General features: G+C 35.3%; 2 protein-coding genes and 1 long non-coding RNA gene across 3 annotated transcripts in view; 2 read left to right on the top strand and 1 right to left on the bottom strand.

Moving 5' to 3' along the window:
- Nucleotides 1–11,499, bottom strand: part of LOC133663224 (uncharacterized) — a 50,397-nt gene extending 38,898 nt beyond the window's left edge. The window contains exon 1 of the long non-coding RNA XR_009828264.1: nucleotides 11,471–11,499. This is a non-coding gene — a long non-coding RNA (uncharacterized LOC133663224). The remainder of the gene's footprint in view (nucleotides 1–11,470) is intronic.
- Nucleotides 1–20,537, top strand: part of LOC133663220 (neuropilin-2-like) — a 342,926-nt gene extending 322,389 nt beyond the window's left edge. Inside the window, exons 17-18 of the mRNA XM_062067529.1 lie at nucleotides 3,618–3,680; nucleotides 13,822–20,537. Coding sequence (XP_061923513.1) covers nucleotides 3,618–3,680; nucleotides 13,822–14,150 — 392 coding nt within the window. The 3' untranslated portion in view covers nucleotides 14,151–20,537. The remainder of the gene's footprint in view (nucleotides 1–3,617; nucleotides 3,681–13,821) is intronic.
- LOC133663222 (frizzled-7-like) overlaps nucleotides 1–27,500 on the top strand; it is a 791,936-nt gene that overhangs the window by 252,463 nt on the left and 511,973 nt on the right. The window lies entirely within an intron of this gene.

The following is a 27,500-nucleotide window of genomic DNA, read 5'->3' as shown; positions in this document are numbered from 1 at the left end:
TTTAGCAGCCCATCAATAAAAGGTCCACAATTCAAACCCAGGGATGATTTATGGACCATATTTATGTTGCCTTAGCTATGCACTTTTTGCTTGCCGACTTGAACTTTTTTTCTGCAAATGTGCTGCCATTTTTCCCTGCTGTTAAATCAATCTCCTCCTTCCTTTTTAATATTTCTCATTTGTTAATGGAGCTGATTGCCTTCATTTATTTCAAAGAAAAGCGGCAGTAAGCATTTCTGTATTTTCAAGCAGCCTTCTTTGAGCTTGAATCCCACTTTCATGCTCGATGCCAAGCAGCTGAATAAAAGTTATCTTCTATTTTACTAATTAGAGCCTGCAGGGCCTTTTAGTCTCCTTTTGCAGCGCCGTGTTGGGGATGTTGTTGGCGCCTGAGGGCTTAAACCGCCATCATGAAACACTTTCACGTTCCAATGCTTCGTCAGCCATGACACGTGTGAATATTTGGACATCTGACCATTCGATTCAGAATTGATGCTCGATTCAGATCCGTGTACCTTCCTTCCGTTCATTGTATTTCCAATTGTGAAACGCAAATCAAACAACAAATTTAGGGCAGTTTTTCGATTTTTTTCTAGGGATGTCCGATAATATCAGACTACCGATATTATCGGCTGATAAATGCTTTAAAATGTAATATTGGAAATTATCGGTTTCAAAATGATCGGTATCTGTTTCAAAAAATAAAATGTATGACTTTTTATAACGCCGCTGTGTACACGGACGTAGGGAGAAGTACAGAGCGCCAATAAACCTTGAAGGCACTGCCTTTGCGTGCCGGTCCAGTCACATAATATCTACGGCTTATGACACACTCACAAGTGAATGCAAGGCATACTTTATCAACAGCCATACAGGTCACACTGAGGGTGGCCGTATAAACAACTTTAACACTGTTACAAATATGCGCCACGCTGTGAACCCACACCAAACAAGAATGACAAACACATTTCGGGAGAACGTCCGCACCGTAACACAACACAACAAATACCCAGAACCCCTTGCAGCACTAACTCTTCCGGGACACTACAATATACAGTCCCCGCTACCCCTAGCCCCCACCTCAACCCCGCCCACCTCAACCTCCTCATGCTCTCTCAGGGAGAGCATGTCCCAAATTCCAAGCTGCTGTTTTGAGGCATGTTAAAAAAAATAATGCACTTTGTGACTTCAATAATAAATATGGCAGTGCCATGTTGGCATTTTTTTTCCATAACTTGAGTTGATTTATTTTGGAAAACCATGTTACATTGTTTAATGCATCCAGCGGGGCATCACAACAAAATTAGGCATAATAATGTGTTAATTCCACGACTGTATATATCGGTATCGGTTGATATCGGAATCGGTAATAGTACTAACATTTTACTCATTCTCATTAATTACTAGTTTCTATGTAACTGTTTTTATATTGTTTTACTTTCTTTTTTATTCAAGAAAATGTTTTTGATTTATTTATCTTTTTTATTTTGTAATTTTTTTGAAAAAGGGCCTTATCTTCACCATACCTGGTTGTCCAAATTAGGCATAATAATGTGTTAATTCCACGGCTGTATATATCGGTATCGGTTGATATCGGTATCGGGAATCAAAGAGTTGGACAATATCGGATATCGGCAAAAAGCCATTATCGGACATCCCTAGTAATTATTAATAAGTGTGCACTTTTCTCTGGCCCTCAATTTAATGTTTTATTTATTTTTTATTTAAGTCTCGCTATCCTCAGTGGAAGAATATCTAGTTGCTTGAACATTTATTACGTAAAGTTAATTTACCAATTTAAAGCCGTATCTTTAAATGTTCTTATTTTTTTTCATTATTGTATAAAAATGTTTTAGTTAAAATCATATAAAGATAATCTGATAGTTTTTTCTTGCTGATGCATACTTTTTATTGGATGGTGACATACACGTGGATAATATTTCTAGAAGCTTTAATATGGCTTCACCACATTTTATTATTGCCTCATAGAGGGGGAAAAAAGACCTTATCTGACTGTGCATGTGAGGATGGAAATGAAGTTTCATTTGAGGTTAATTGTATTTTTCTCATAACTACTGAATTGCCTTTTCGCTTATCTTTTATTGATGATCAGCCTGCACATTTATTACACCTGATTTCTTTTGTTCTTGGAGGGCTGGCGGAGAAAAAGTTGCACCTCAGCCTGCCTCACAAATATGCTTGTTGAGTTTTATGATCTTAGAAGTAAAAGAACATATTGTCTATAAATGACACTAATAAAAAAATCATATTTTTCTATTAAAGAGTGTTCTCTTTTTTCATTCTCTCCTACGACTGGCTGTGTTTTTTATCTACAAATGCCTTACAGTAGGGAAGGGATTCATATGGGAGGTGTCAGAATAATTGTATCTAAGTTATCACAAAACTTTGAGAAGACAAAAGCTGTCTTTGATCTTAACAATCAAAAGGCTTGTAAAACTCCACTATGTAGGATGGGAAGCGACATGAAGGCGTCGGTTTCTTTCTTCTATTGTAATCCACAGGAAGATTTTGTCTTGACCCGAGATCTACAAAGCGGAGAGGAAGCAGGGCCCGACTCCCCTCCAGGCACCTTTTCTTTGAACGGTTTTGTGACCAAATGCAGGGGCTGTTTACGACCCCCCTTCCTTTAGAAACAGCTGTTGCCATGTAATCAGGGAAAGTCCAAATAAAAGAGGAGGCGTACAATCTTTCATCAGAGCGTGGTGGGACTGTAAGCTATGTAAACAATGTTGACACAAAAGGTGCCATGCAGGCTGTTTTTTTTCTTTTGTCTTTCTTCATTTTTCTTTTTTTGCCATTGCTCAAAAAAAAAAAAAAAAAGACAAAAAATCCATGTTATAATGAATTATTTTCAGGGCTCCAATTACTTTAAATATTTTCCTTTAAAATGTTTTATGTGGTAAATATTGCATATATTGTGTTGTAGCCATATAAAAACATCAAAGTTTTCTTTGACAAAAGCGCATAAAACAAACAAAATAATAGTTCCAGCATAAAATGGACAGATATATTTTAAGTTGATCTCGCAACTAAATAAACCTAATAAAAATGTATCACTTTATGAGTGGGGCACCTTTTGGATCCCAAATATATTTAGTGATTTTTTTATTTATCTTTTCACTGTGATTACTCAAAAATATGAAATAATTAAAATCAATGGTGTCCTGCATTATTGATCTTTTAGGGCTCTAATTACTAAATACTGCATATTTCAGTTTTACTATAAAAAAACTAAGTTGTTTTTGACAGAAAAGCCATAAAAAAAAAAAAAATTTTAATGTGTATTACTTTATATCAACTTGAAGTTGATATAGAGATTTACTTTAAGCGTTAAATAATTAAAAAATAATAATAATCTGACTTATTTTTAACATTTTAATGACTTAAACCCTTTATGGTCCCCGGGACCCCTAAAGGTAAAATAAATAAAAAATGCATATATTTTGTTATGGTTTGAAAATGAAAAATATCAAAATGGCCCCCACATGCTTTAATTTTTCCGTGTGCGGCCCTCAGTGGAAAATGTTTGGACACCCCTGCTCTATATAAAAAAAAATCAGTCATTAATGCGGCGACTGTCTCCCGTGTTTACGCAGATCCCAGGCCCGTGGATTTCGGGAAAGAAACCGACTTCAACAAGCCTTCACTGCGCGAAGAAGGTAAGTGTGCTGGAGGCCATACAAGCTGTTTTAAGTCAAACCCAAAGAGCGGCGCAGGCTGACGCGCCCGCGGCTTCGCTTTGACTCCCGGAGAAGACAGAAAAAAGGCCTGCAGTGACAGCACAGCACAGTGAAGTGAGAGTGAGACACAGCACAGCCAGCCAGTGTTTTCCTGACTCAGTTCCCTGCCACGATAATCACTCACACGCGCAACGTATCGTCCTGCGGGTGTGCGCTCTTTACGCAGTTGTGTGCAAGTTGTTGATCATAATGTCTACAGTTTAGCCGGAGAGTATGTTTTATGTCACAGCCTCAGTCCAAAATGAAATATATTCATTTGTGTCCTCAAAATTCTCCACAAATACCCCATAATGGCAATGTAACATCTTAATTTGCCCAGGTCTGGCTTCATCTCAAGTGCCTCATAGTAATAGATATCACACTGCAAAAAGTCAGTGTTCAAAAACAAGAAAAAAAAATACAAAAATGAGGGGTATTTTTATTTGAACTAAGCAAAATTATCTGCCAATAGAACAAGAAAATTCGGCTTGTCAAGACATTCCAAAACAAGTAAAATTAGCTAACCTCAATGAACCCAAAAATACCTTAAAACAGGGGTCACCAACGCGGTGCCCGCGGGCACCAGGTAGCCCGTAAGGACCAGATGAGTAGCCCGCTGGCCTGTTCTAAAAATAGCTCAAATAGCAGCACTTACCAGTGAGCTGCCTCTATTTTTTAAATTGTATTTATTTACTAGCAAGCTGGTCTCGCTTTGCCCGAAATTTTTAATTCTAAGAGAGACAAAACTCAAATAGAATTTGAAAATCCAACAAAATATTTTAAAGACTTGGTCTTCACTTGTTTAAATAAATTCATTATTTTTTTACTTTGCTTCTTATAACTTTCAGAAAGACAATTTTAGAGAAAAAAATACAACCTTAAAAATTATTTTAGGATTTTTAAACACATATACCTTTTTACCTTTTAAATTCCTTCCTCTTCTTTCCTGACAATTTAAATCAATGTTCAAGTAAATTAATTTTTTTTATTGTAAAGAATAATAAATACATTTTAATTTAATTCTTCATTTTAGCTTCTGTTTTTTCGACGAAGAATATTTGTGAAATATTTCTTCAAACTTATTATGATTAAAATTCAAAAAAATTATTCTGGCAAATCTAGAAAATCTGTAGAATCAAATTTAAATCTTATTTCAAAGTCTTTTGAATTTCTTTTAAAATTTTTGTTCTGGAAAATCTAGAAGAAATAATGATTTGTCTTTGTTAGAAATATAGCTTGGTCCAGTTTGTTATATATTCTAACAAAGTGTAGATTGGATTTTAACCTATTTAAAACATGTCATTAAAATTCTAAAATTAATCTTAATCAGGAAAAATTACTAATGATGTTCCATAAATTCTTTTTTTAAGTTTTTCTCTTCTTTTTTTCGGTTGAATTTTGAATTTTAAAGAGTCGAAATTGAAGATAAACTGTTTCAAAATTTAATTGTAATTTATTTCGTGTTTTCTCCTCTTTTAAACCGTTCATTTAAGTGTAAATATCATTAATTATTAATAATAACATAGAGTTAAAGGTAAATTGAGCAAATTGGCTATTTCTGGCAATTTATTTAAGTGTGTATCAAACTAGTAGCCCTTCGCATTAATCAGTACCCAAGAAGTAGCTCTTGGTTTTAAAAAGGTTGGTGACCCCTGCCTTAAAATAAGTATATTCTCACTAATAACAAGTGTACTACTATATGAGTACGTATTTTCTATTGTTTCATTGAAAATAAAACAGCAAAGTCCATTTGGCTGTCATCTGTTTTAATCATGAGACACAATTGTGTCAAAGTCAGGATTGTTTTTTCATGCTTGAAATAAGAAATGATTACTTTAAAAAAGTAGTTTTATACTTGTGAGTGTTGATGACACAGCTTTGCAACACTTGATATTCTAGAGTCAAGCATGTTTTACTCAATATAGGTCATCAAATCTCAGCAAAAAGCTGTAATATCTTACTGAGATAATTTAGGACAGGGGTGTCCAAAGTGCGGCCAGGGGGCCATTTGCGCCCCGCAGCTAATTGTTTACCGGCCCGCCACACATTCTGGAAATGCTATTGCAAAAATAAACATTAACTAGAAAAAGTTGCAATGTTGACACAAAGCTGCCATGCAGGCTGTTTTTTTCTTTTGTCTATCTTTATTTTTCTTTTTTTGCCATTGCTTAAAAAAAATAAAAAATCAATGTTATAATGAATTATTGACCTATTCAAGGCTCCAATTATTTCAAATATTTCACTTTAAAATGTTTTATGTGGAAAATATTGCATATATTATGTGGTTGCCATACCAAAGCATCCACGTTTTCTTTGACAAAAGAGCATAAAACAAACAAAATAATAGTTCAAACATAAAATCGACAGATATATCTGCAGTTGATCTCGTAACTTAAGTGTTGAAAGTAAAAAAAAACTAATACAAATTAGAGATGTCCGATAATATCGGCCTGCTGATATTATCGGCCGATAAATGCTTTAAAATGTAATATCGGAAATTATCGGTATCTGCTTTTTTATTATCGGTATCGTTTTTTTGTTTTTGTTTTTTTTTGTTTTGTTTTTTTTATTAAATCAACATAAAAAACACAAGATACACTTACAATTAGTGCACCAACCCAAAAAAACTCCCTCCCCCATTTACACTCATTCACACAAAAGGGTTGTTTATTTCTGTTATTAATATTGTGGTTCCTACATTATATATCAACATATATCAATACAGTCTGCAAGGGATACAGTCCGTAAGCACACATGATTGTGCGTGCTGCTGGTCCACTAATAGTACTAACCTTTAACAGTTAATTTTACTCATTTTCATTAATTACTAGTTTCTATGTAACTGTTTTTATATTGTTTTACTTTCTTTTGTATTCAAGAAAATGTTTTTAATTTATTTATCTTATTTTTTTTTTTTTTAAAGGACCTTATCTTCACCATACCTGGTTGTCCAAATTAGGCATAATAATGTGTTAATTCCAAGACTGTATATATCCGTATCGGTTGATATCGGTATCGGTAATTAAAGAGTTGGACAATATCGGAATATCGGATATCTGCAAAAAGCCATTATCGGACATCCCTAATAAAAATGTATCACTTTGAGTGGGGCACCTTTTGTATCCTAAATATATTTAATGGGATTTTATTTATCTTTTCACTGTGATTACTCAAAAATAACAATAAGTTAATATAAATGGTGTCTTGCATTATTGATGTTTTTAAGGCTCTAATTACTTCACATCAAACATTGCTTTCTGAATGTTTTGGGCAGTGGGGGAAATACTGAATATTTCAGTTTTACTATAAAAAACAAAGTTGTCTTGACAGAAAAGGCATAAAACCTTTTTGTTTTTGTAAATTTTATATCAACCTGAAGTTGATATACTGTAGAGATTTACTGTAAGCGTTAAATACAAAAAATTAAAAAATAATTTGACTTGTTTTTAACATTTTTAGTCCCCGGGAGCCCTAAAGGTTAAAAAAAAAAAAAATCCATATATTTTGTTATGATTTGAAAATGAAAACTATCAAAATGGCCCCCGCAGGCTTTAATTTTTCCGTGTGCGGCCCTCAGTGGAAAAAGTTTGGACACCCCTGATTTAGGACCAAAACCCTTAAAACGAGTAAAAGTCTCTAACATAAAATCTGCTTAGTGAGAAGAATTATCTTATCAGACAGAAAATAAGCAAATATCACCCTTATTTGAGATATTTCATCTTACTTAGATTTCAGTTTTTGCAGTGTAGTTCTGGCTTTTTTAAAACGTTTTTGAGCACTACACTGCAAAAACTGAAATCTAAGTTGATGAGCTATTTTGAGTAAAACGTGCTTGAAACTAGAATATCAACTAATGCAAAGCTGTGTCATCAACACTCACAAGTATAAAACTACTTTTTTAAAGTGATAATTTCTTATTTGAAGCATAAAAAAAAAATCATGACTTTGACACAATTGTGTCTCATAATTAAAACAGATGACGGCCAAATGGACTTTGCTGTTTTATTTCCAATGAAACAAGAGAAAATACGTACTCATATCGTGGTACAGTTGGCACAGTACAGTAAACTGACAGTTAATATTTAAACTTTTGACATTTCAAACAATTTTAAACAGAAATAGTTCATGCACATTCAGATAAATTCTTCAAAATTACAATTTAAAAAAATTTGGCCGGGGGCCGGGCTGTATATATGCGCACTAATTGACTGAAAGAGTACGCACTTGGCGCGATGATGTCATGTTATCCATGGAAAAATGCATTTTTAGACAATATGACTCCGAAGGGAATAAGCGGTAGAAAATGGATGGATGGATGGATGATTTGCCTGAGCGGCTAGGAGACCCCGAGAGTAACAAGCGCTTGCCTTGTTGCCTTTCCATTAAGAACAATAAATTAGTTTTTAGTATGAGTTTGCTGGTTTCAAGAAATGTAATGACGAGCGCATATCATTATGTCAAGATAATGGCACTAGCATTTACTTCATTTAAGAATATTTTTCAACATATTGAGCAAAAAGGTCTCTCTTTTTTTTTTCTACCAAGAAAAGTGCACTTGTTATTCGTGAGAATATACTTATTTTAAGCTATTTTTGGGTTCATTGAGGTTAGCTAATTTTACTTGTTTTGGAAAGTCTTGACAAGCCAAATTTTCTTGTTCTATTGGCAGATAATTTTGCTTAGTTCAAGTAAAATACCCCTAACTTTTGTATTTTTAGGGCCCGCATGGCCCATTGTCAAAGGAATCCCAACGGGAGTCCTTTGACAATGGGACGAAAGGACCTATTGAATTTGTAAGGTTTTATTATTATTATTATTATTATTATTATTATTATTATTATTATTATTATACCGGCCGCCTCTTTGAGCTGTAATTTGACCCACTTAACATGCTTCAAAACTCACCATATTTGACACACACATCAGGACTAGCGAAAATTGCCATCTAATAAAAAAACCAAACCCCAAAACTCAAAATTGCGCTCTAGCGCCCCCTAGGAAAAAACTAAGACAAACTGCCTGTAACTCCCACTAGGAAGGTCGGAGAGACATGAAACAAAAACCTCTATGTAGGTCTGACTTAGACCTACATTTTATTATTCTTGATTATTATTATTATTCCGCCGCCTCTTTGAGCTGTAATTTGACCCACTTAACATGCTTCAAAACTCACCATATTTGACACACACATCAGGACTAGCGAAAATTGCCATCTAATAAAAAACCAAACCCCAAATTTCAAAATTGCGCTCTAGCGCCCCCTAGGAAAAAAATAAAACAAACTGCCTGTAACTCCCACTAGGAAGGTCGTAGAGACATGAAACAAAAACCTCTATGTAGGTCTGACTTAGACCTACATTTCATTATTCTTTATTATTATTATTATACCGGCCGCCTCTTCGAGCTGTAATTTGACCCACTTAACATGCTTCAAAACTCACCATATTTGACACACACATCAGGACTAGCGAAAATTGCCATCTAATAAAAAAAACAAACCCCAAAACTCAAAATTGCGCTCTAGCGCCCCCTAGGAAAAAAACCAAACAAACTGCCTGTAAAAAAAAACTCTATGTAGGTTTCACTTAGACCTACATTTCATAATTTGACATCCTCGGGCAAAAATCAACAGGAAGTTGGCAATTCCCCCTTCAAGACAAAAGTTTACTAAAAACAGTCACTTTTGCCTCTTTGAGCTGTAATTTGACGCCCTTAAAATACTTCAAAACTCACCAAACTTTACACACACATCAGGACTGGCGGAAATTGTGATCTAATAAAAAAACCGAACCCCAAAACTCAAAATTGCGCTCTAGTTTTTTCTTGTTTTCGAACACTGACTTTTTGCAGTGTATTGACTTTGTTGCTGAGGCACTTGTAAGCCGAGGTACCAAAGTATTATGAATAACAATAATCAACACATTCTTCAATTGTTACCCAGAACCAAGTGCATTATATGTAGGGATGATACTCGAAACCGGTTTTCCCGGTTGTTCGATAAGAAAAGAACCGAGTCCTCGGACTCGAATCCCTTTTTGAGAACCGGTACCCGTTATCGAGACCACTATAGTAAAGAAAAAGAGTTGGTTCTTTATTCGAATCCCTCGGAACGAATCCCGTCCCGACCAGAAATGCTCCGTGTGACATCACAATAAATCAGTCACGTAGCTCAGTCATTAGGCGCAGATAGCGAAAGCAGGAAAACAATGGACGGGAAAAAGCGCTCCAAGGTGTAATAAAGTTCAAAACAAAAGGTATAATCCAATGAATAACTTTACTGAGAGATTTGAGCAGGGTACAAACACATGACGAACACTTTTACGACCAACCGGAAACATAGCAACCAGGCTAGCAACGCACCTCGTTTACGGCAGCTGTCGCAACGTTCTTAAAGCAACCGCAGCACATACATATATATACAACATATATGACATGATCTCCTTTTTCAACTTTTGTTTTTCTTTCCTTGTAAACAAAACAAAATCACACTGTATATGTGTTGTCTGTCTAATTATAAATAATGCAGACGAGGCGTGTTGGCTGAGTTCTTGACGTTTACTTTCACGGGTGACGACATGCAACAACACTTTTCGGGGCAACCGCGCATGCTCGTCACTCCCGTTGCATGATGGGTAGTGTAGTAGTTATATTCCCTAGCTCATCACATCTTTCCCCCTATAAAGAAATAATGTTAACTCAATAAAGTGTATTTCTTTTTTTAGCTTTAACTTTTCATTTTTTAGCATTGTAACCACATTTGCAAACAACTTTTCTCTTCATAGAATTTTCTTTCAATAAAGAAATAAAGTGTAAAAATGTCAAAGCATCATAACAAACAGTTATGTCAAATAGCAGCAGAAGTGCACTTTTTGGAGAGCTGTATTATTTCCAGTTTTGTGCCCAAGGGACTGATTTTATTTAACACTATATTATTATTTATACACCTATAGTGATCACAGAGACAGGTTGTTTTCGTGTTACTGTATATATTTGTTTCTCTGAAAAATCCCACTTAATATACTTTGGGTAACAACAGTCAATATTTATTTATTTTATTTTTTTAGGGGGGTAACAGTAAATATTTATCTATTTATTAGATTAAATTGTTTTCTTATATAATAAAAGTGAGCTTTTGTTAAACCAAATATTGTGTTTTTTTCCATATACAACAACCTATCTGGACTCGATAAGAGAATCGATAAGGAATCGGTTCGATAAGAGGATTCGATAATAGACTCGAACTCGATAATTTCTTATCAAACATCATCCCTATATTATATGTGTTGAGTATTAAACTCTGCGACTGGTTTTTTCGGATATTGACCACGTTGGGGTTCCGGTCAGAGAACACAGTCATCATTTGGACTCCTCCAACTTTAATGGTGCATATTGGTGTAGGTTCATTTAGTTAGTTAGTTAGTTAATTAGTTAGTTAGTATCTGTAAACCACAAGCAAACACCCATCAACATTTATGTCATTTAACTAAACAACAATATATATATATGCTCAAAGTAAAATACTAGAGCCATAATATATTGCATTTCCACAATGGCATATGAGCTAGCCACATTAGCAGCAGCAATGCTATCCTTAACAGGGAGATGTTAGCTCGTAGCATTCTGACAACGCAGCATCAATAATATTATTAAAACACCCCTAAATGTTACACAAACACAGTGATGTCTATTAATAAACTAAATTAGTCTTATATAATAAGCAACATACTCACATCGTCAAAGACTAGAGCACCGATGAAACTTCTTCTTCTTCTTCTATGGAGTTTATTGGCGATTGGCAAACCAACAAAGGTGCATTACCGCCACCTACTGGACTGGAGTGTGGGACTGTAAATTGGGATTCAAAATAAATACAAATAATAATCAACAAAATAAATAATAAGAAAAATAAAGAAAATAGAAAATAAAATAAAGAAATAAAGAAACAAAACAACTAAATAGGGAACTTAAATCCTCTCCATTAGGCCTGTGTCTATCAGATATGCCATAAGATGCTTGAGCATAGCTTCTGCCTCTGCTCCTAGCAGGTTCCCAACACTTAATATCATCCTGTATTCCTCTGCCGCTGCTGTTAGCGTCCTCCTTTCCTCCTCATACCCTCTACATTCTAACAACACATGCTGGACACTTTCATCCTGCCCACATTGGTCACATCTGCCATCAGGGTGTTTTCCTATCCTGTGTAGTGAACTATTCAGTCCTGTGTGCCCTATCCTAAGTCGTGTGATCACTGCTTCTTCCCTCCGGCTCCTGCCCCTCCTCCTTCCCAACCCAACGTGTTTCTGTATGTTGTAAAGGTGTCTTCCCGTGTCTTGGATGTCCCAATATTCTTGCCACACTTTACCCACATGTTTCTTGATTATTGATTTACCTTCTTCCCTACATAACGGTATGTCCATATCTACAGTGTGTGATCTGAGTGATTGTTTGGCCAGAATATCCACTCCCTCATTCCCTTCTATCCCTACATGGGCAGGAACCCAGATGAAGCAAACAGCTAATCCCCTCTTATTCATTCTGTGCAGTTGATTATGTATTTTGAAAATGAGATCTTGCCTACATGACTTCATGGTTTTGATGCTTGTAAGTGCTGCCCAACTGTCTGATGCTATTAGTGTATTTTTATGGTTATTTCCTTCTATCCATTCCAACCCTAAAATGATAGCTGCAAGCTCAACTGTGAATACTGATAGATGGTCTGTGGTTCTTTTCTTGATATGTATCTTGTATTGTGGAATGAAAACTGCAGCTCCTGTTCTTCCAGTATCAGGGTCTTTTGACCCATCAGTAAAAATCAGCGTTTTGTCTGAGAAATGTTTTTCCAAATAGCCTTCGGCTACCCCTCCCGCAGAGGCCTGCCTATTCCTTTTCTTTAATTGTTGCTGTATTTCAAAATGTATTGTCGGTTCTATGAACAACCAGGGAGGAGTACATGAGTATGGGACTGTCGGACTGAATAGAATATGACCTAAACCGGCTTGTACTGCCTTTACATTTCCTATCCACCCAAAACTCATAAAATGTGACTCATTATGCTCCCAACAGTCCTCTAGGATGGCTTTAGCAGGATGTGAAACACTATGCCCTTGGAGATTGACCCAGTACGCTAACAGCAGTTTCAGTCTCCTGATCCCTAATGGTTGTTCCCCCATTTCTACCTGTATGGCTGCTACTGGTGAGGATTTAAATGCCCCACTGCATATTCTTAGACCCTGTGTCTGCTGCACATCCAGCTTTTTCAGGTGGCTGTCTGCTGCTGCTAGATAGCCTATGCCCCCATAGTCTAGCGTTGCTCTCATGATGGCCTGATATATATTCAGCAGTGACGCTCTAGTTGCACCCCAGTGTCTTCCTGAAAGGCATCTTAAGAGATTGTTGACTCTTTTACATTTATCCCTCACTTTGTCAATATGCTGCCGCCAAGTCAGCTTTTCATCCATCCACATTCCAAGCAGTCTAACGACACTAACCTGCTCAATTTTTTGACCATATATTTTCAAGGAAACCTCTTTGTGACGTCTAGAGAAGCAAATCCCTTGCGTCTTTGCGATAGAAAACTTAAAACCCCATTCATCTGCCCACTGCTCCACCGTCCTAATTGCTGCCTGCAATTTCTTCTGAATATATGCAAGATTCCGCCCCCTTATCCATAATGCCCCGTCATCCGCATACAATGACTTCCCTATACCTCGCTCCACTTGCTCAAAAATATCATTGATCATGACATTAAACAGGATTGGACTGCAGACACTTCCCTGTGGTATTCCATTCTCAACTTGATATATTTTAGAATATTCTGTACCCACTTTCACTTCTATTGTTCTTCCAACCATAACACCGATGAAACGTAGCAGAGAAAACAAGTCAGCACACATTAACACACGTCAAAAGGGAAGCGGAAGTGACCCCTACAGGAAGGAAGCGGAAGTGACACTGTCATGAAATGCTTCAAAATAAAGTATCTGAAAACGTAGATAAACATGGAGAATTCTTAACAATATGAGTGAGTATGACTGAAAGTTCTAGTTAGTGCCTCTCAAAAATCTTTTTCCTTTTCCTGCAGAATATCTTTACCCCGGGTGGCCCTCCCCTTTCTCCACCCCGGCGTCAGCTGACGGGGACCCCCCCTCCGTCACCCTGCTGTCGGACAAGGACAAGGACAATGCCTGGCTGGACACCCTGGACCCCATCCTCCTCACCATCATCGTCATGAGCTCTCTGGGCGTCGTGCTGGGCGCCATTTGCGCCGGCCTGCTGCTGTACTGCACGTGCTCCTACGGCGGCCTGTCGTCGCGCTCGTCCACCACGCTGGAGAACTACAACTTCGAGCTCTACGACGGCATCAAGCATAAAGTCAAGATCAACCAGCAGAGGTGCTGCTCAGAGGCCTGAGGAGGACGACGTCAAAGCACGGTTCCTCCTCGCAACTCATTCTATTTCCAACGGAGGAACGTGGCTAAGAAGCGCTCGGAACTTCAAATCCCCCGCCCGTGGGAGAGCGCCCCGCTCGCTTCTAGAACGCAGGAACGGTGTGGATTGACCGGACACGAACACCAATGACAATCTGAACGTTGAGGCCTGGGATGACAGGTTCCAAAGGTGGCGTGATCCTCTGGGAATGTTCGCGTCTGAGTACCAAATGAAGGGACGAAGGAGGCCGCATGCTGACATTGTTCAAAGCCAAGTCCACACATATCAAGTTGATGCCTTTTTCTTGAAGTCGCTTCGAAAAGATCAACCGGGAATACCGTATTTTCCGACACGTAAGCCGCACCCACTAAATTTTAAAAGAGAAATAGATTTTTGTTCATATATTAGCCGCAACGGACTATAAACCGCAGATCTATATTGGTACGTACAGAAATATTACCGTATTTTTCGGAGTATAAGTCGCATCGGCCGAAAATGCATAATAAAGAAGGGAAAAAACATATATAAGTCGCATTTTTGGGGGAAATTTATTTGATAAAAACACCAAGAGTAGACATTTGAAAGGCAATTTAAAATAAATAAAGAATAGTGAACAACAGGCTGAATAGGTGTTTGTTATATGAGGCATAAATAACCAACTGAGAAGGTGCCTGGTATGTTAACGTAACATATTATGGTAAGAGTCATTCAAATAACTATAACATATAGAACATGCTATACGTTTACCAAACAATCTGTCACTCCTAATCGCTAAATCCCATGAAATCTTATACGTCTAGTCTCTTACGTGAATGAGCTAAATAATATTATTTGATATTTTACGCTAATGTGTTTATCATTTCACACATAAGTCGCTCCTGAGTATAAGTCGCACCCAAACTATGAAAAAAACTGCGACTTATAGTCCGAAAAATACGGTATGTACCGTATTTTCCAGACTATACAGCCAAACCCACTACATTTTTGAAAAAAGAAACATGTTTCCGTATATTAGCCGCGCCGGACTATAAGACGCAGATATATACGTTGTGAAATGAGTTATTTACACAGAAAAATTTGAAAAATGTTCATGTAAGCCGCACCCACTAAATTTTAAAAGAAAAATATATTTTTTTCATATATTAGCCACAACGGACTATAAACCGCAGATCTATATTGGCACGTACAGAAAGATTATGTACCGTATTTTCCAGACTATACAGCCAAACCCACTAAATTTTAGAAAAAAATAAACATATTTCCATATATTAGCCGCGCCGGACTATAAGACGCAGATATATACGTTGTGAAATGAGTTATTTACACAGAAAAATGTTATAAATGTTCATGCAAGCCGCACCCACTAAATTTAAAAAAAAAAAAGTTTTTTCATATATTAGCCGCAACGGACTATAAACCGCAGATCTATATTGGAACGTGCAGAAAGATTATGTACCGTATTTTCCCGACTATACAGCCAAACCCACTAAATTTTAGGAAAAAATAAACATATTTCCATATATTAGCCGCGCCGGACTATAAGACGCAGATATATACGTTGTGAAATGAGTTATTTACACAGAAAAATGTTATAAATGTTCATGTAAGCCGCACCCACTAAATTTTAAAAGAAAAATAGATTTTTTTAATATATTAGCCGCAACGTACTATGAACCGCAGATCTATATTGGTACGTACAGAAAGATTATGTACCGTATTTTCCCGACTATACAGCCAAACCCACTAAATTTTTGAAAAAAGAAACATGTTTCCGTATATTAGCCGCGCCGGACTATAAGACGCAGATATATACGTTGTGAAATGAGTTATTTACACAGAAAAATTTTATAAATGTTCATGTAAGCCGCACCCACTAAATTTTAAAAGAACATTTTTTTTTTATATATATATTAGCCGCAACGGACTATAAACCGCAGATCTATATTGGTACGTACAGAAAGATTATCAACCGTATTTTCCAGACTATACAGGCAAACCCACTAAATTCTAGAAAAAAATAAACATATTTCCATATATTAGCCGCGCCGGACTATAAGACGCAGATATATACGTTGTGAAATTAGTTATTTACACAGAAAAATGTTATAAATGTTCATGTAAGCCGCACCCACTAAATTTTAAAAGAAAAATAGATTTTTTTTTCATATATTAGCCGCAACGGACTATAAACCGCAGATCTATGTTGGTACGTACAGAAAGATTATCTACCGTATTTTCCAGACTATACAGCCAAACCCACAAAATTTTAGAAAAAAGAAACATGTTTCCATATATAGAATAAAGTTGGTATGGTATGGTATATTAGCCATCCCGGACTTTAGGACGCAGATATATACGTTGTGAAATGAGTTATTTACACAGAAAAACGTTATAAATGTTCACGTAAGTCGCACCCACTAAATTTTAAAAGAAAAATAGATTTTTTTCATATATTAGCCGCAACGTACTATGAACCGCAGATCTATATTGGTACGTACAGAAAGATTATGTACCGTATTTTCCGGACTATACAGCCAGACCCACTAAATTTTAGAAAAAGAAACATGTTTCCATATATTAGCCGCGCCGGACTATAAGACGCGGATATGTACGTTGTGAAATTAGTTATTTATACAGAAAAATTTTATAAATGTTCATGTAAGCGGCACCGACTAAATTTTAAAATAATTGTTTTGTTTTTTTTCATATATTAGCCGCAACGGACTATAAACCGCAGATCTATATTGGTACGTACAGAAAGATTATGTACCGTATTTTCCAGACTATACAGCCAAACCCACTAAATTTTTGAAAAAAGAAACATGTTTCCATATGTAGAATATATAGAATAAAGTTGGTATGGTATGGTATATTAGCCGCGCCATACTATAAGACGCAGATATATACGTTGTGAAATGAGTTATTTACACAGAAAAATGTTATAAATGTTCACGTAAGCTGCACCCACTAAATTTTAAAAGAAAAATCGATTTTTTTTTTTCATATATTAGTCACAACAGACTATAAACCGCAGATCTATATTGGTACGTACAGAAAGATTATGTACCGTATTTTCCAGACTATACAGCCAAACCCACTAAATTTTTGAAAAAAATAAACATGTTTCCATATATTAGCTGCAACGGACTATAAGACGCAGATATATATGTTGTGAAATTAGTTATTTACACAGAAAAATGTTATAAATGTTCATGTAAGCTGCACCCACTAAATTTTAAAAGAATTATTTTTTTTTTTTTCATATATTAGCCGCAACGGACTATAAACCGCAGATCTATATTGGTACGTACAGAAAGATTATCTACCGTATTTTCCAGACTATACAGCCAAACCCACTAAATTTGAGAAAAAAGAAACATGTTTCCATATATAGAATATATAGAATAAAGTTGGTATGGTATATTAGCCATCCCGGACTTTAGGACGCAGATATATACGTTGTGAAATGAGTTATTTACACAGAAAAACGTTATAAATGTTCACGTAAGTCGCACCTACTAAATTTTAAAAGAAAAATAGATTTTTTTCAAATATTAGCCGCAACGCAGATCTATATTGGTACGTACGGAAAGATTATGTACCGTATCTTCCAGACTATACAGCCAAACCCACTAAATTTGACAAAAAAAGAAACATGTTTCCATATATTAGCCACGCCGGACTATAAGACGCAGATATATACGTTGTGAAATGAGTTATTTACACAGAAAAATTTTATAAATGTTCACGTAAGCCGCACCCACTAAATTTTAAAAGAAAAATATATTTTTTTCAATTATTAAACGCAACGGACTATAAACCGCAGATCTATATTGGTACGTACAGAAAGATTATGTACCGTATTTTCCAGACTACACAGCCAAACCCACTAAATTTGAGAAAAAAATAAACATGTTTCCATATATTAGCCGCAACGGACTATAAACCGCAGATCTATATTGGAACGTACAGAAAGATTATGTACCGTATTTTCCAGACTATACAGCCAAACCCACTAAATAAAAAAATAAAAAACATGTTTCCATATATTAGCCGCGCCGGACTATAAGATGCAGATATATACGTTGTGAAATGAGTTATTTACACAGAAAAATTTTATAAATGTTAATTTACATACCTTAATTGTTTCCATGCGGTGTCTGTAACGCGGCAGTAAAACGTCTGATCAAACAAAACAGAAGCCATCGTCATGGACCCACCCACTGGCTGCGGAAGCTAGGTCTTCAATCAGCTAAACAGACTCAATGATGCAAAAATAATTACATTGTAAGTTAATAACACTAGCACGGACACTCGTAAATGTGTTAGCATATTAGCTAATGCTAACGACGCTAGCTTCATTACATCGCAATAGCAGGTACAAATATGCATGAAAACACTCCTACAGACATCACACATGGGACAGTTTAGTAAGTATGAATTGTTTTAGTTATATTGTAAAGCTTACAAACGTCGCTTGGAGTAATGAATGAAGAATACATACAAGTAGAAACGGTATGGACGGCTAGAAGAGGGTACTTCCGGTTCTAAGCTCGGTCTAAACAGAAGAGCAGCACTGCAGTGAGCAAACTCGTCCAAAAGAAGGCGCCATGGCACAAACAATAACACCTATGCAGTGTTTAGATAATTGACATAATGGTTGCAACGAAGAAAAATCCATAAATTAGCCACACCCTTTTATAAACCACTTGGTTAAAAGCGTAGGAAAAAAGGAGCGGTTTATAGTCCAGAATATACGGTAAATATTTCTTTACATACCTTGACTGTTTCCAAACAGTGTCTGTAACAAGGCAGCAAAACGGCTGATCAAACAAAACAGAAAAAATATTGATGTCTTAATTCATCCGTTTTTTTCCTTTTTTTAATAAGGTTCAAAGTTAATCAAGATTCATCTGATTTCTTTGTTTAATCCATTCCATGATTTAGCCATTGGCGAAGACAAATCCATAGGTTAGCCGCACCTTTGTATAAGCCGCAGGGTTCAAAGCTTGGTAAAAAAAAAAAAAGGTAGCGGCTTACAGTCCGGAAAATACGGTATGTTACTTTGTAGACAAAGGAGGACGAAAAAGGACATTTTCTTTCTTTCGGTTTCAGTTTTCCATTTGAGTTCTGTGACTTGCTTGTTTGTATTTTTATGAAACCAGTGGCATAGACGAGTAACGAAGCTTGTTTTAGGTTGTTTTTTTTATATACTTTTTAAAAAAGGTTAGGAAACTTCTTTGGTTTGTAAAACGTTCTTAAGGCTTTAGTCGGGTCTTAACTTGCCACATCGGAAAAATCAGAGGAAATCTACAGTCGGGAAGGGATTCATATGGCACCATTCCTGAGTGGATCATTTTGTAATGCAGTCTGCTGAAAATGACGGAAAGCGCCACCCTGTGGTCAAAATTGAGATTGCCACGAAAGACATTGAAGCGGATAGTGCACGCCTCAAATTTGTCAGGAAAACCACGAGGAATGAAGTCATATGAATCCCATTCCTACTGTAAGTCGTTAGATTCTATAGTTTATACTATATATATATGTATATTTTAGTTTTTCAGACTGTACAATGCCCAACTGATGACACTGTGTGAACTAGATGGATTTATTGCAACCTATGGATTGCCAAAGAGCTGTGTCAGTGCTGCCCAATCGTGAAGAGACGTACCTTTCTTGGACACACAATCGAGCCTTAAGCTACCCCACACAATTCGCTGTATCGGAGGACAGCCATGGAGGAGGGCCAGTGCCACACCAGAGCGGCGGACAGAGACGATGTCTTACGTGCGGAGGCCTGAGATCGCTCGTAACAACGACAAAGATGTCACGGTTTAGCCTGTCGTTAAAAAAAAACGTGCATTAGTGTGTGAAAACAGCAATGCACAAAGTGTGTTTTCTATGTTAATGACTTATTTCATCGTTTTGGTCATTTGCAGTTTTGACAAGAAAGTGCTTTAACCCTTGGGGATCCTCCAAATGTGGTGAATGTTGTAGGCGCCAGGGACCCGAAAGGGCTTCAGTCAAAAAAGTAAGTTTCTTTTTTTTTTTCATGACTATTTACATTGTAGATTGTCACTGAAGGCATCACAACTATGAATGAACACATGTGGAGTTATGTACTTAACAAAAAAAAGGTGAAATAACTGAAAACATGTTTTATATTCTAGTTTCCTCAAAATAGCCACCCTTTGCTCCGATTACTGTGCTTTGCACACTCTTGGCATTCTCTCCATGAGCTTCATTAGGTAGTCGCCTGAAATGGTTTACACTTCACAGGTGTCGTAGTTTTGATGCCTTCAGTGACAATCTACAATGTAAATAGTCTTGAAAATAAATAAAACGCATTGAAATGAGCTGTGTCCAAACTTTTGGCCTGTGCTGTGTATATATTTATATATATAAAGTTAAAAAAATAAAATACAAATTATATATATATATATTTTATTTTTTTAACTTTATATATATATATATATATATATATATATATATATATATATATATATATATATATATATATATATATATATATATATATATATATATATATATATATATATATATATATATATATATATATACAGGTATATATATATACAGGTATATATAAATTTAAAAAATTAACATTTATATATATATATATATATAATTGTATTTTTTTAACTTTATATATGTATATATATATATATATATATATATATAAAGTTAAAAAAATAAAATATATATATATAATTTGTATTTTAATTTTTTAACTTTATATATATATATATATATATATATATATATATAATTTTATTTTTTTAACTTTATATATGTATATATATATATATATATATATATATATATATATATATAAGTAAAAAAATAAAATAAAAATTATTTATATATATATAATTTATTTTTGTAACTTTATATATATATATATATATATAAAATAAAAATTATATATATATATATATATATATCTATATATAATTTTTATTTCATTTTTTTAACTTTATATACATATGTATATATATATAGTATATAAGTTAAAAAAATTAAAATGATATATATTATTTTATTTTTTTAACTTTATATATATGTATATATATATATATATATACATACATATATATATATATATATATAAGTTTAAAAAATAAAATAAAAATCATATATATATATAATTATTTTATTTTTTTAACTTTATATATATATATGTATATAAGTAAAAAATAAAATAAAAATGTATATATATAATTTATTTTTTTAACTTTCTATATATATATATATATATATATAAAATAAAAATTATATATACAGTATGTATATATATATATATATATATATATATATATTTTTTTTTTTTTTTTTTTTTTTTTTTTTTAACTTTCAACGGTTAAATCTACTTCAGATCTATACATTAATATTTTAAAATTTGATGCCATTTTTGTCCAAAAAAAATTTTTACATTTAATTTCAAAAACATAACATTTTAAATATTAGCGCACCCACGCACAATATTTTTGTAACCACATCCATAAACCTATTATGTCATTCCCAACTCACCAACATCGTTTTTATTACATCTAAGTTTTTAAAGCAACTATGCGTCTACTGCCGGGTTGTCAAACTCATTTTCATTGAGGGCCACATTGTAGTTATGGCTGCCCTCAGAGGGCCACTTGTAACAACAAATGATATATGAATTTGCCTATGCATTTGATTATTATATTCTTTTTTTTACCTACACTGTAAAAAAAAAATCTGTATTTTTTACAGTAAAAACTAGCAACTCAATCACCAGAATTGTACTATAAAATGTACAGTGTTTATTGCAACATATTACGGTAAATGGAAAAACTTCACCATCGTTTTTATTTTTTTCTGGCAACTGAGCTGCCAATTTTTTACCGTTAAAAAAAGCTGCGATACTGTTTCACCATCAACAGTAAAAATAACAACCATAGATCTTACAGTAATAACACTGGCAGCTCAGGCGACAGAATTTCCTGTAAAAAAAAAAACAGCGGTAGAGTTTTTTTTCAATTTACAGTAATATGCTGTAAAAAAAACATCGCACATTTTACAGTAAAATGTATTGTCATTTTTACAGCGTACAATTTGATGGATAACTTGCTCTAAAACCATAAGTCAAGCAGAAAATAAAATGTTTGGAAAAGTACAATATATTTGTTGCTATATTGGGTAATATTAAGGTTTAAAAGGTATGCAATGGCATGCGGTACCTGCATGTTTTTCTGTTAAAATGGAAAGAACAAATACATTTAGTAAGAAAAGATAAAGTACTTCATTGACGCATATTATTTCCAGACCTTTGTGGGCCACATAAAACAAGGTGGCCTTGAGTTTGACATCTCTGGTCTAATATGAATATAATGGTCCTCTATTGCAGTGGTCCCCAACCTTTTTTGCACCACGGACCGCTTTAATGTTAGCATTATTTTCAGGGACCGGCTTTCCACCTGTGCCAGATAAAAATACAGCAAAAATAAGTGCATGAAAAATACAACTCACTATAACACTGAATTAGTGGGAGCCCTGGGCTGCAGATGTAAATCAGCCTTTGGCTACAATCTGTCACATTTATATTTTATATGTTCGTTAATGTGCATCGTATCATGTCACAAAGCTATAACAAATATAACAAATGGCAATTTACTATGAGGAGTAGGGATGTCCGATAATGGCTTTTTGCCGATATCCGATATTGTCCAACTCTTTAATTACCGATACCGATATCAACCGATACCGATACTGATATATACAGTTGTGGAATTAACACATTATTATGCCTAATTTGGACAACCAGGTATGGTGAAGATAAGGTCCTTTTTTTTTTTAAATTAATAAAATAAAATAAGATAAATAAATTAAAAACATTTTCTTGAATAAAAAAGAAAGTAAAACAATATAAAATCAGTTACATAGAAACTAGTAATTAATGAAAATTAGTAAAATTAACTGTTAAAGGTTAATACTATTAGTGGACCAGCAGCACGGACAATCATGTGTGCTTACGGACTGTATCCCTTGCAGACTGTATTGATATATATTGATAAATAATGTAGGAACCAGAATATTAATAACAGAAAGAAACAACCCTTTTGTGTGAATGAGTGTAAATGGGGGAGGGAGGTTTTTTGGGTTGGTGCACTAATTGTAAGTGTATCTTGTGTTTTTTATGTTGATTTCATAAAAAAAACACAACCCCCCCCCCCCCCCCCCCCCCAAAAAAAAACCGATACCTATAATAAAAAACCCGATACCGATAATTTCCGATATTACATTTTAAAGCATTTATCGGCCGATAATATCGGCCGGCCGATATTATCGGACATCTCTAATGAGGAGTATTATTGTACATCTATAAACAAGCTTATTAGTGTGTCTAGTGGGACAGGCGAAAGTTAAGATGGAGAAAATGCAGTCCTTTATAAATTATTTCATGTTTCTCCGCGGCCCGGTTGTTGGGGACCACTGCTCTATAGTACCCTGGCGAGATCTAGTGGTTTAGTGGTCTAGTCAAATTACACCTGTAATACAAACCCCGTTTCCATATGAGTTGGGAAATTGTGTTTGATGTAAATATAAACAGAATACAATGATTTGCGAATCATTTTCAACCCATATTCAGTTGAATATGCTACAAAGACAACATATTTGATGTTCAAACTGATAAACCTTTTTTTTTTTTTTGCAAATAATCATTAACTTTAGAATTTGATGCCAGCAACACGTGACAAAGAAGTTGGGAAAGGTGGCAATAAATACTGATAAAGTTGAGGAATGCTCATCAAACACTTATTTGGAACATCCCACAGGTGTGCAGGCAAATTGGGAACAGGTGGGTGCCATGATTGGGTATAAAAGTAGATTCCATGAAATGCTCAGTCATTCACAAACAAGGATGGGGCGAGGGTCACCACTTTGTCAACAAATGCGTGAGCAAATTGTTGAACGGTTTAAGAAAAAACTTTCTCAAGCAGCTATTGCAAGGAATTTAGGGATTTCACCATCTACGCTCCGTAATATCATCAAAGGGTTCAGAGAATCTGGAGAAATCACTGCACGTAAGCAGCTAAGCCCGTGACCTTCCATCCCTCAAGCTGTACTGCATCAACAAGCGACATCGGTGTGTAAAGGATATCACCACATGGGCTCAGGAACACTTCAGAAACCCACTCTCAGTAACTACAGTTGGTCGCTACATCTGTAAGTGCAAGTTAAAACTCTCCTATGCAAGGCGAAAACCGTTTATCAACAACACCCGGAAACGCCGTCAGCTTTGCTGGGCCTGAGCTCATCTAAGATGGACTGATACAAAGTGGAAAAGTGTTCTGTGGTCTGACGAGTCCACATTTCAAATTGTTTTTGGAAACTGTGGACGTCGTGTCCTCCGGACCAAAGAGGAAAAGAACCATCCGGATTGTAATAGGTGCAAAGTGTAAAAGCCAGCATCTGTGATGGTATGGGGGTGTATTAGTGCCCAAGACATGGGTAACTTACACATCTGTGAAGGCGCCATTAATGCTGAAAGGTACATACAGGTTTTGGAGCAACATATGTTGCCATCCATGCAACGTTACCATGGACGCCCCTGCTTATTTCAGCAAGACAATGCCAAACCACGTGTTGCATCAATGTGGCTTCATAGTAAAAGGGTGCAGGTACTAGACTGGCCTGCCTGTAGTCCAGACCTGTCTCCCATATGAAGCCTAAAATACCACAACGGAGACCCCCGGACTGTTGAACAACTTAAGCTGTACATCAAGCAAGAATGGGAAAGAATTCCACCTGAGAAGCTTCAAAAATGTGTCTCCTCAGTTCCCAAACGTTTACTGAGTGTTGTTAAAAGGAAAGGCCATGTAACACAGTGGTGAACATGTCCTTTCCCAACTACTTTGGCACGTGTTGCAGCCATGAAATTCTAAAGTTAATGATTATTTGCAACAAAAAAAAAAGTTTATCAGTTTGAACATCAAATATGTTGTCTTTGTAGCATATTCAACTGAATATGGGTTGAAAAGGATTTGCAAATCATTGTATTCCGTTTATATTTACATCCAACACAATTTCCCAACTCATATGGAAACGGGGTTGGTAGGATTTGCACATATTTCAAAGGGAAATGCTTAGATTTATTTGGTTTTCATGGAAAAAGTGTTATAAAAAAGCATATGTACACTATATATTTAAAAAAATGGCTGTTATAAAAGGGAGGCAATGGGGGACAAAAGGGTTGTGCTAAAAAAAAAATAACTTGGCAAAGAACGGACAAGGCACATTTTGTAACTAATAATTTTAAAACATATTCAATCCCGCTAACCTTTAAAAAAGAACGTTCTGTTGCATGACGGTCATTTTAAAGGCAATAAAAGGTCCCGGGCCTCCCCAAGGGTTAAACTCTTTCATTTATTTATATTGGTTTGAATGAAATATCATTATTTTGTAGATCAGTTCAATTGCGCTACGAATGCAATACGACTCAAGCAAACTGTGTTTCTGTGCATGTAAACATGGCCAACGATATGATTTTGGAGAGGACACACGCAGAAGTAAATAAGGTTGCCACAGTCAAAGAATCGGTGGTTACTTATATCAGCAACCGAAAGTGTCTCTACTGTCTTTGTTCAACCACATCCATAAACAAGAGAGAGGGAATTGAACCATCCAACTGTGTTTATTGGACTGTTTTCCAAGTGCCTTGGAGCTTACATTACGTCTCTCTTTCTCTCTCTTACTACGTACACAAGAATGCATTTACAAAAACACTCGAGTGTTTATTTGGCGACATCTTGCTTGCTTACATTTGACTTGCTGGGATGTCAGTATTACCTCCGATGTCTCCATGGACACACACACACACACACACACACACACACGGCACTGGCCAGATAACTTCAACTGTTTGTAGAATTTGTACAAAGAAATGTCTTTTTTTTTTTTAATGTTATTATTATTTAATAAAGGCTAAATAACTAGTAATCCGACTGCTTAAAATGTGTTTGTCACCACACATGAATAGGAAATAAAGGGGCAAATGCTCTTTTTGGAATGTTTTCCTTATGTAAGACACATGTTTTTTTCTTTTTTTTTATGCATTCTAACTCGTAAATAAACGCTAGCAAGAGTCAGCTAACAATGGAGTCTCTCTATTCCGCCTTTAAAGTGCTCTAAAAAAAATTCCAAAAGCCTTCATCGATGTTTTATGTACGTGCTGTAAAAATATATGTAATGTACTAACAGTCACATTCATAACAACATGTAATATTGATGTATTTTGATTAGGGCTGCAACAACTAATCGATTGAAATCGATTATAAAAATAGTTGCCGATTAATTTAGTCATCGATTCGTTGGATCTATGCTGTGCGCATGCGCAGAGGATACTTTTTTATTTTGTATTTTTTTTAATTTTATAAACCTTTATTTATAAACTGCAACATTTACAAACAGCTGAGAAACAATCATCAAAATAAGTATGGTGCCAGTATGCTGTTTTTTTTCCAATAAAATACTGGAAAGGATAGAAATGTGGATTGTCTTTTTTATCCGATTATTAATCGAAGTAATAATCGACAGATTAATCGATTATCAAATTAGTTGTTAGTTGCAGCCCTAATTTTGATCATTTTAAGCACACGGATGTTTTTCCCTTAAACAACAACACTACTAATCATGGCAGACTTCGGGAGAGACAACAAAAACTACTTTGGGACAAACAATGATCAGAACGTTCTATTTTTGAGTCTGAGTATAAGGAGGATGATCTACAAGTTTTAAATGCTGTGTGCTAAACAGATGCAGCTTTAGTGAAACACTAAGCATCATGTAGCAGTATTGCTAAGTGATAGACAGTAAAACAGTAGATAATAAAACAATCCCTTACTGTACAATGTCTGCTTTCACTGGGATGCCGACTGATGGGATGTTTATATCTTGCCGCAAACGAGCGTCTTTTCGTGCCACCTCATAAGTTGGATATTAAAGTTGACCAAGATTTTGGTTTATGTACATATGTCCACGTCCTTCTACTATCCAGCTGAGAGGCATGGTTTATAACAGGCCTGGGCAAATTAAGGCCCGTTAAGCTTTTCAATCTGGCCCGGCGGACATTCCCAAATAATGTTTTTAGATCTTTAAGATGGAAAGTGTAGCTGCCATTATGATGTGCAAATGATCGTAAATCTTCAACTATACAAAGTATTTCAATGGTTGATATCTGCGCTTTTGCATGATGTACTAGTTACTATGGTCATCTAATTAGTTACTATGGTAATCTAAGTCACAGCAGCTCAGACCAGGCACCAAGCAGTGTGGGTGGGG

This window comes from Entelurus aequoreus, linkage group LG13 (genome assembly GCF_033978785.1).
Source record: "Entelurus aequoreus isolate RoL-2023_Sb linkage group LG13, RoL_Eaeq_v1.1, whole genome shotgun sequence".
NCBI lineage: Eukaryota > Metazoa > Chordata > Actinopteri > Syngnathiformes > Syngnathidae > Entelurus > Entelurus aequoreus.
Note: the sequence above shows the minus strand (reverse complement) of the source record. Positions and strands in the feature narration are given on the sequence as shown.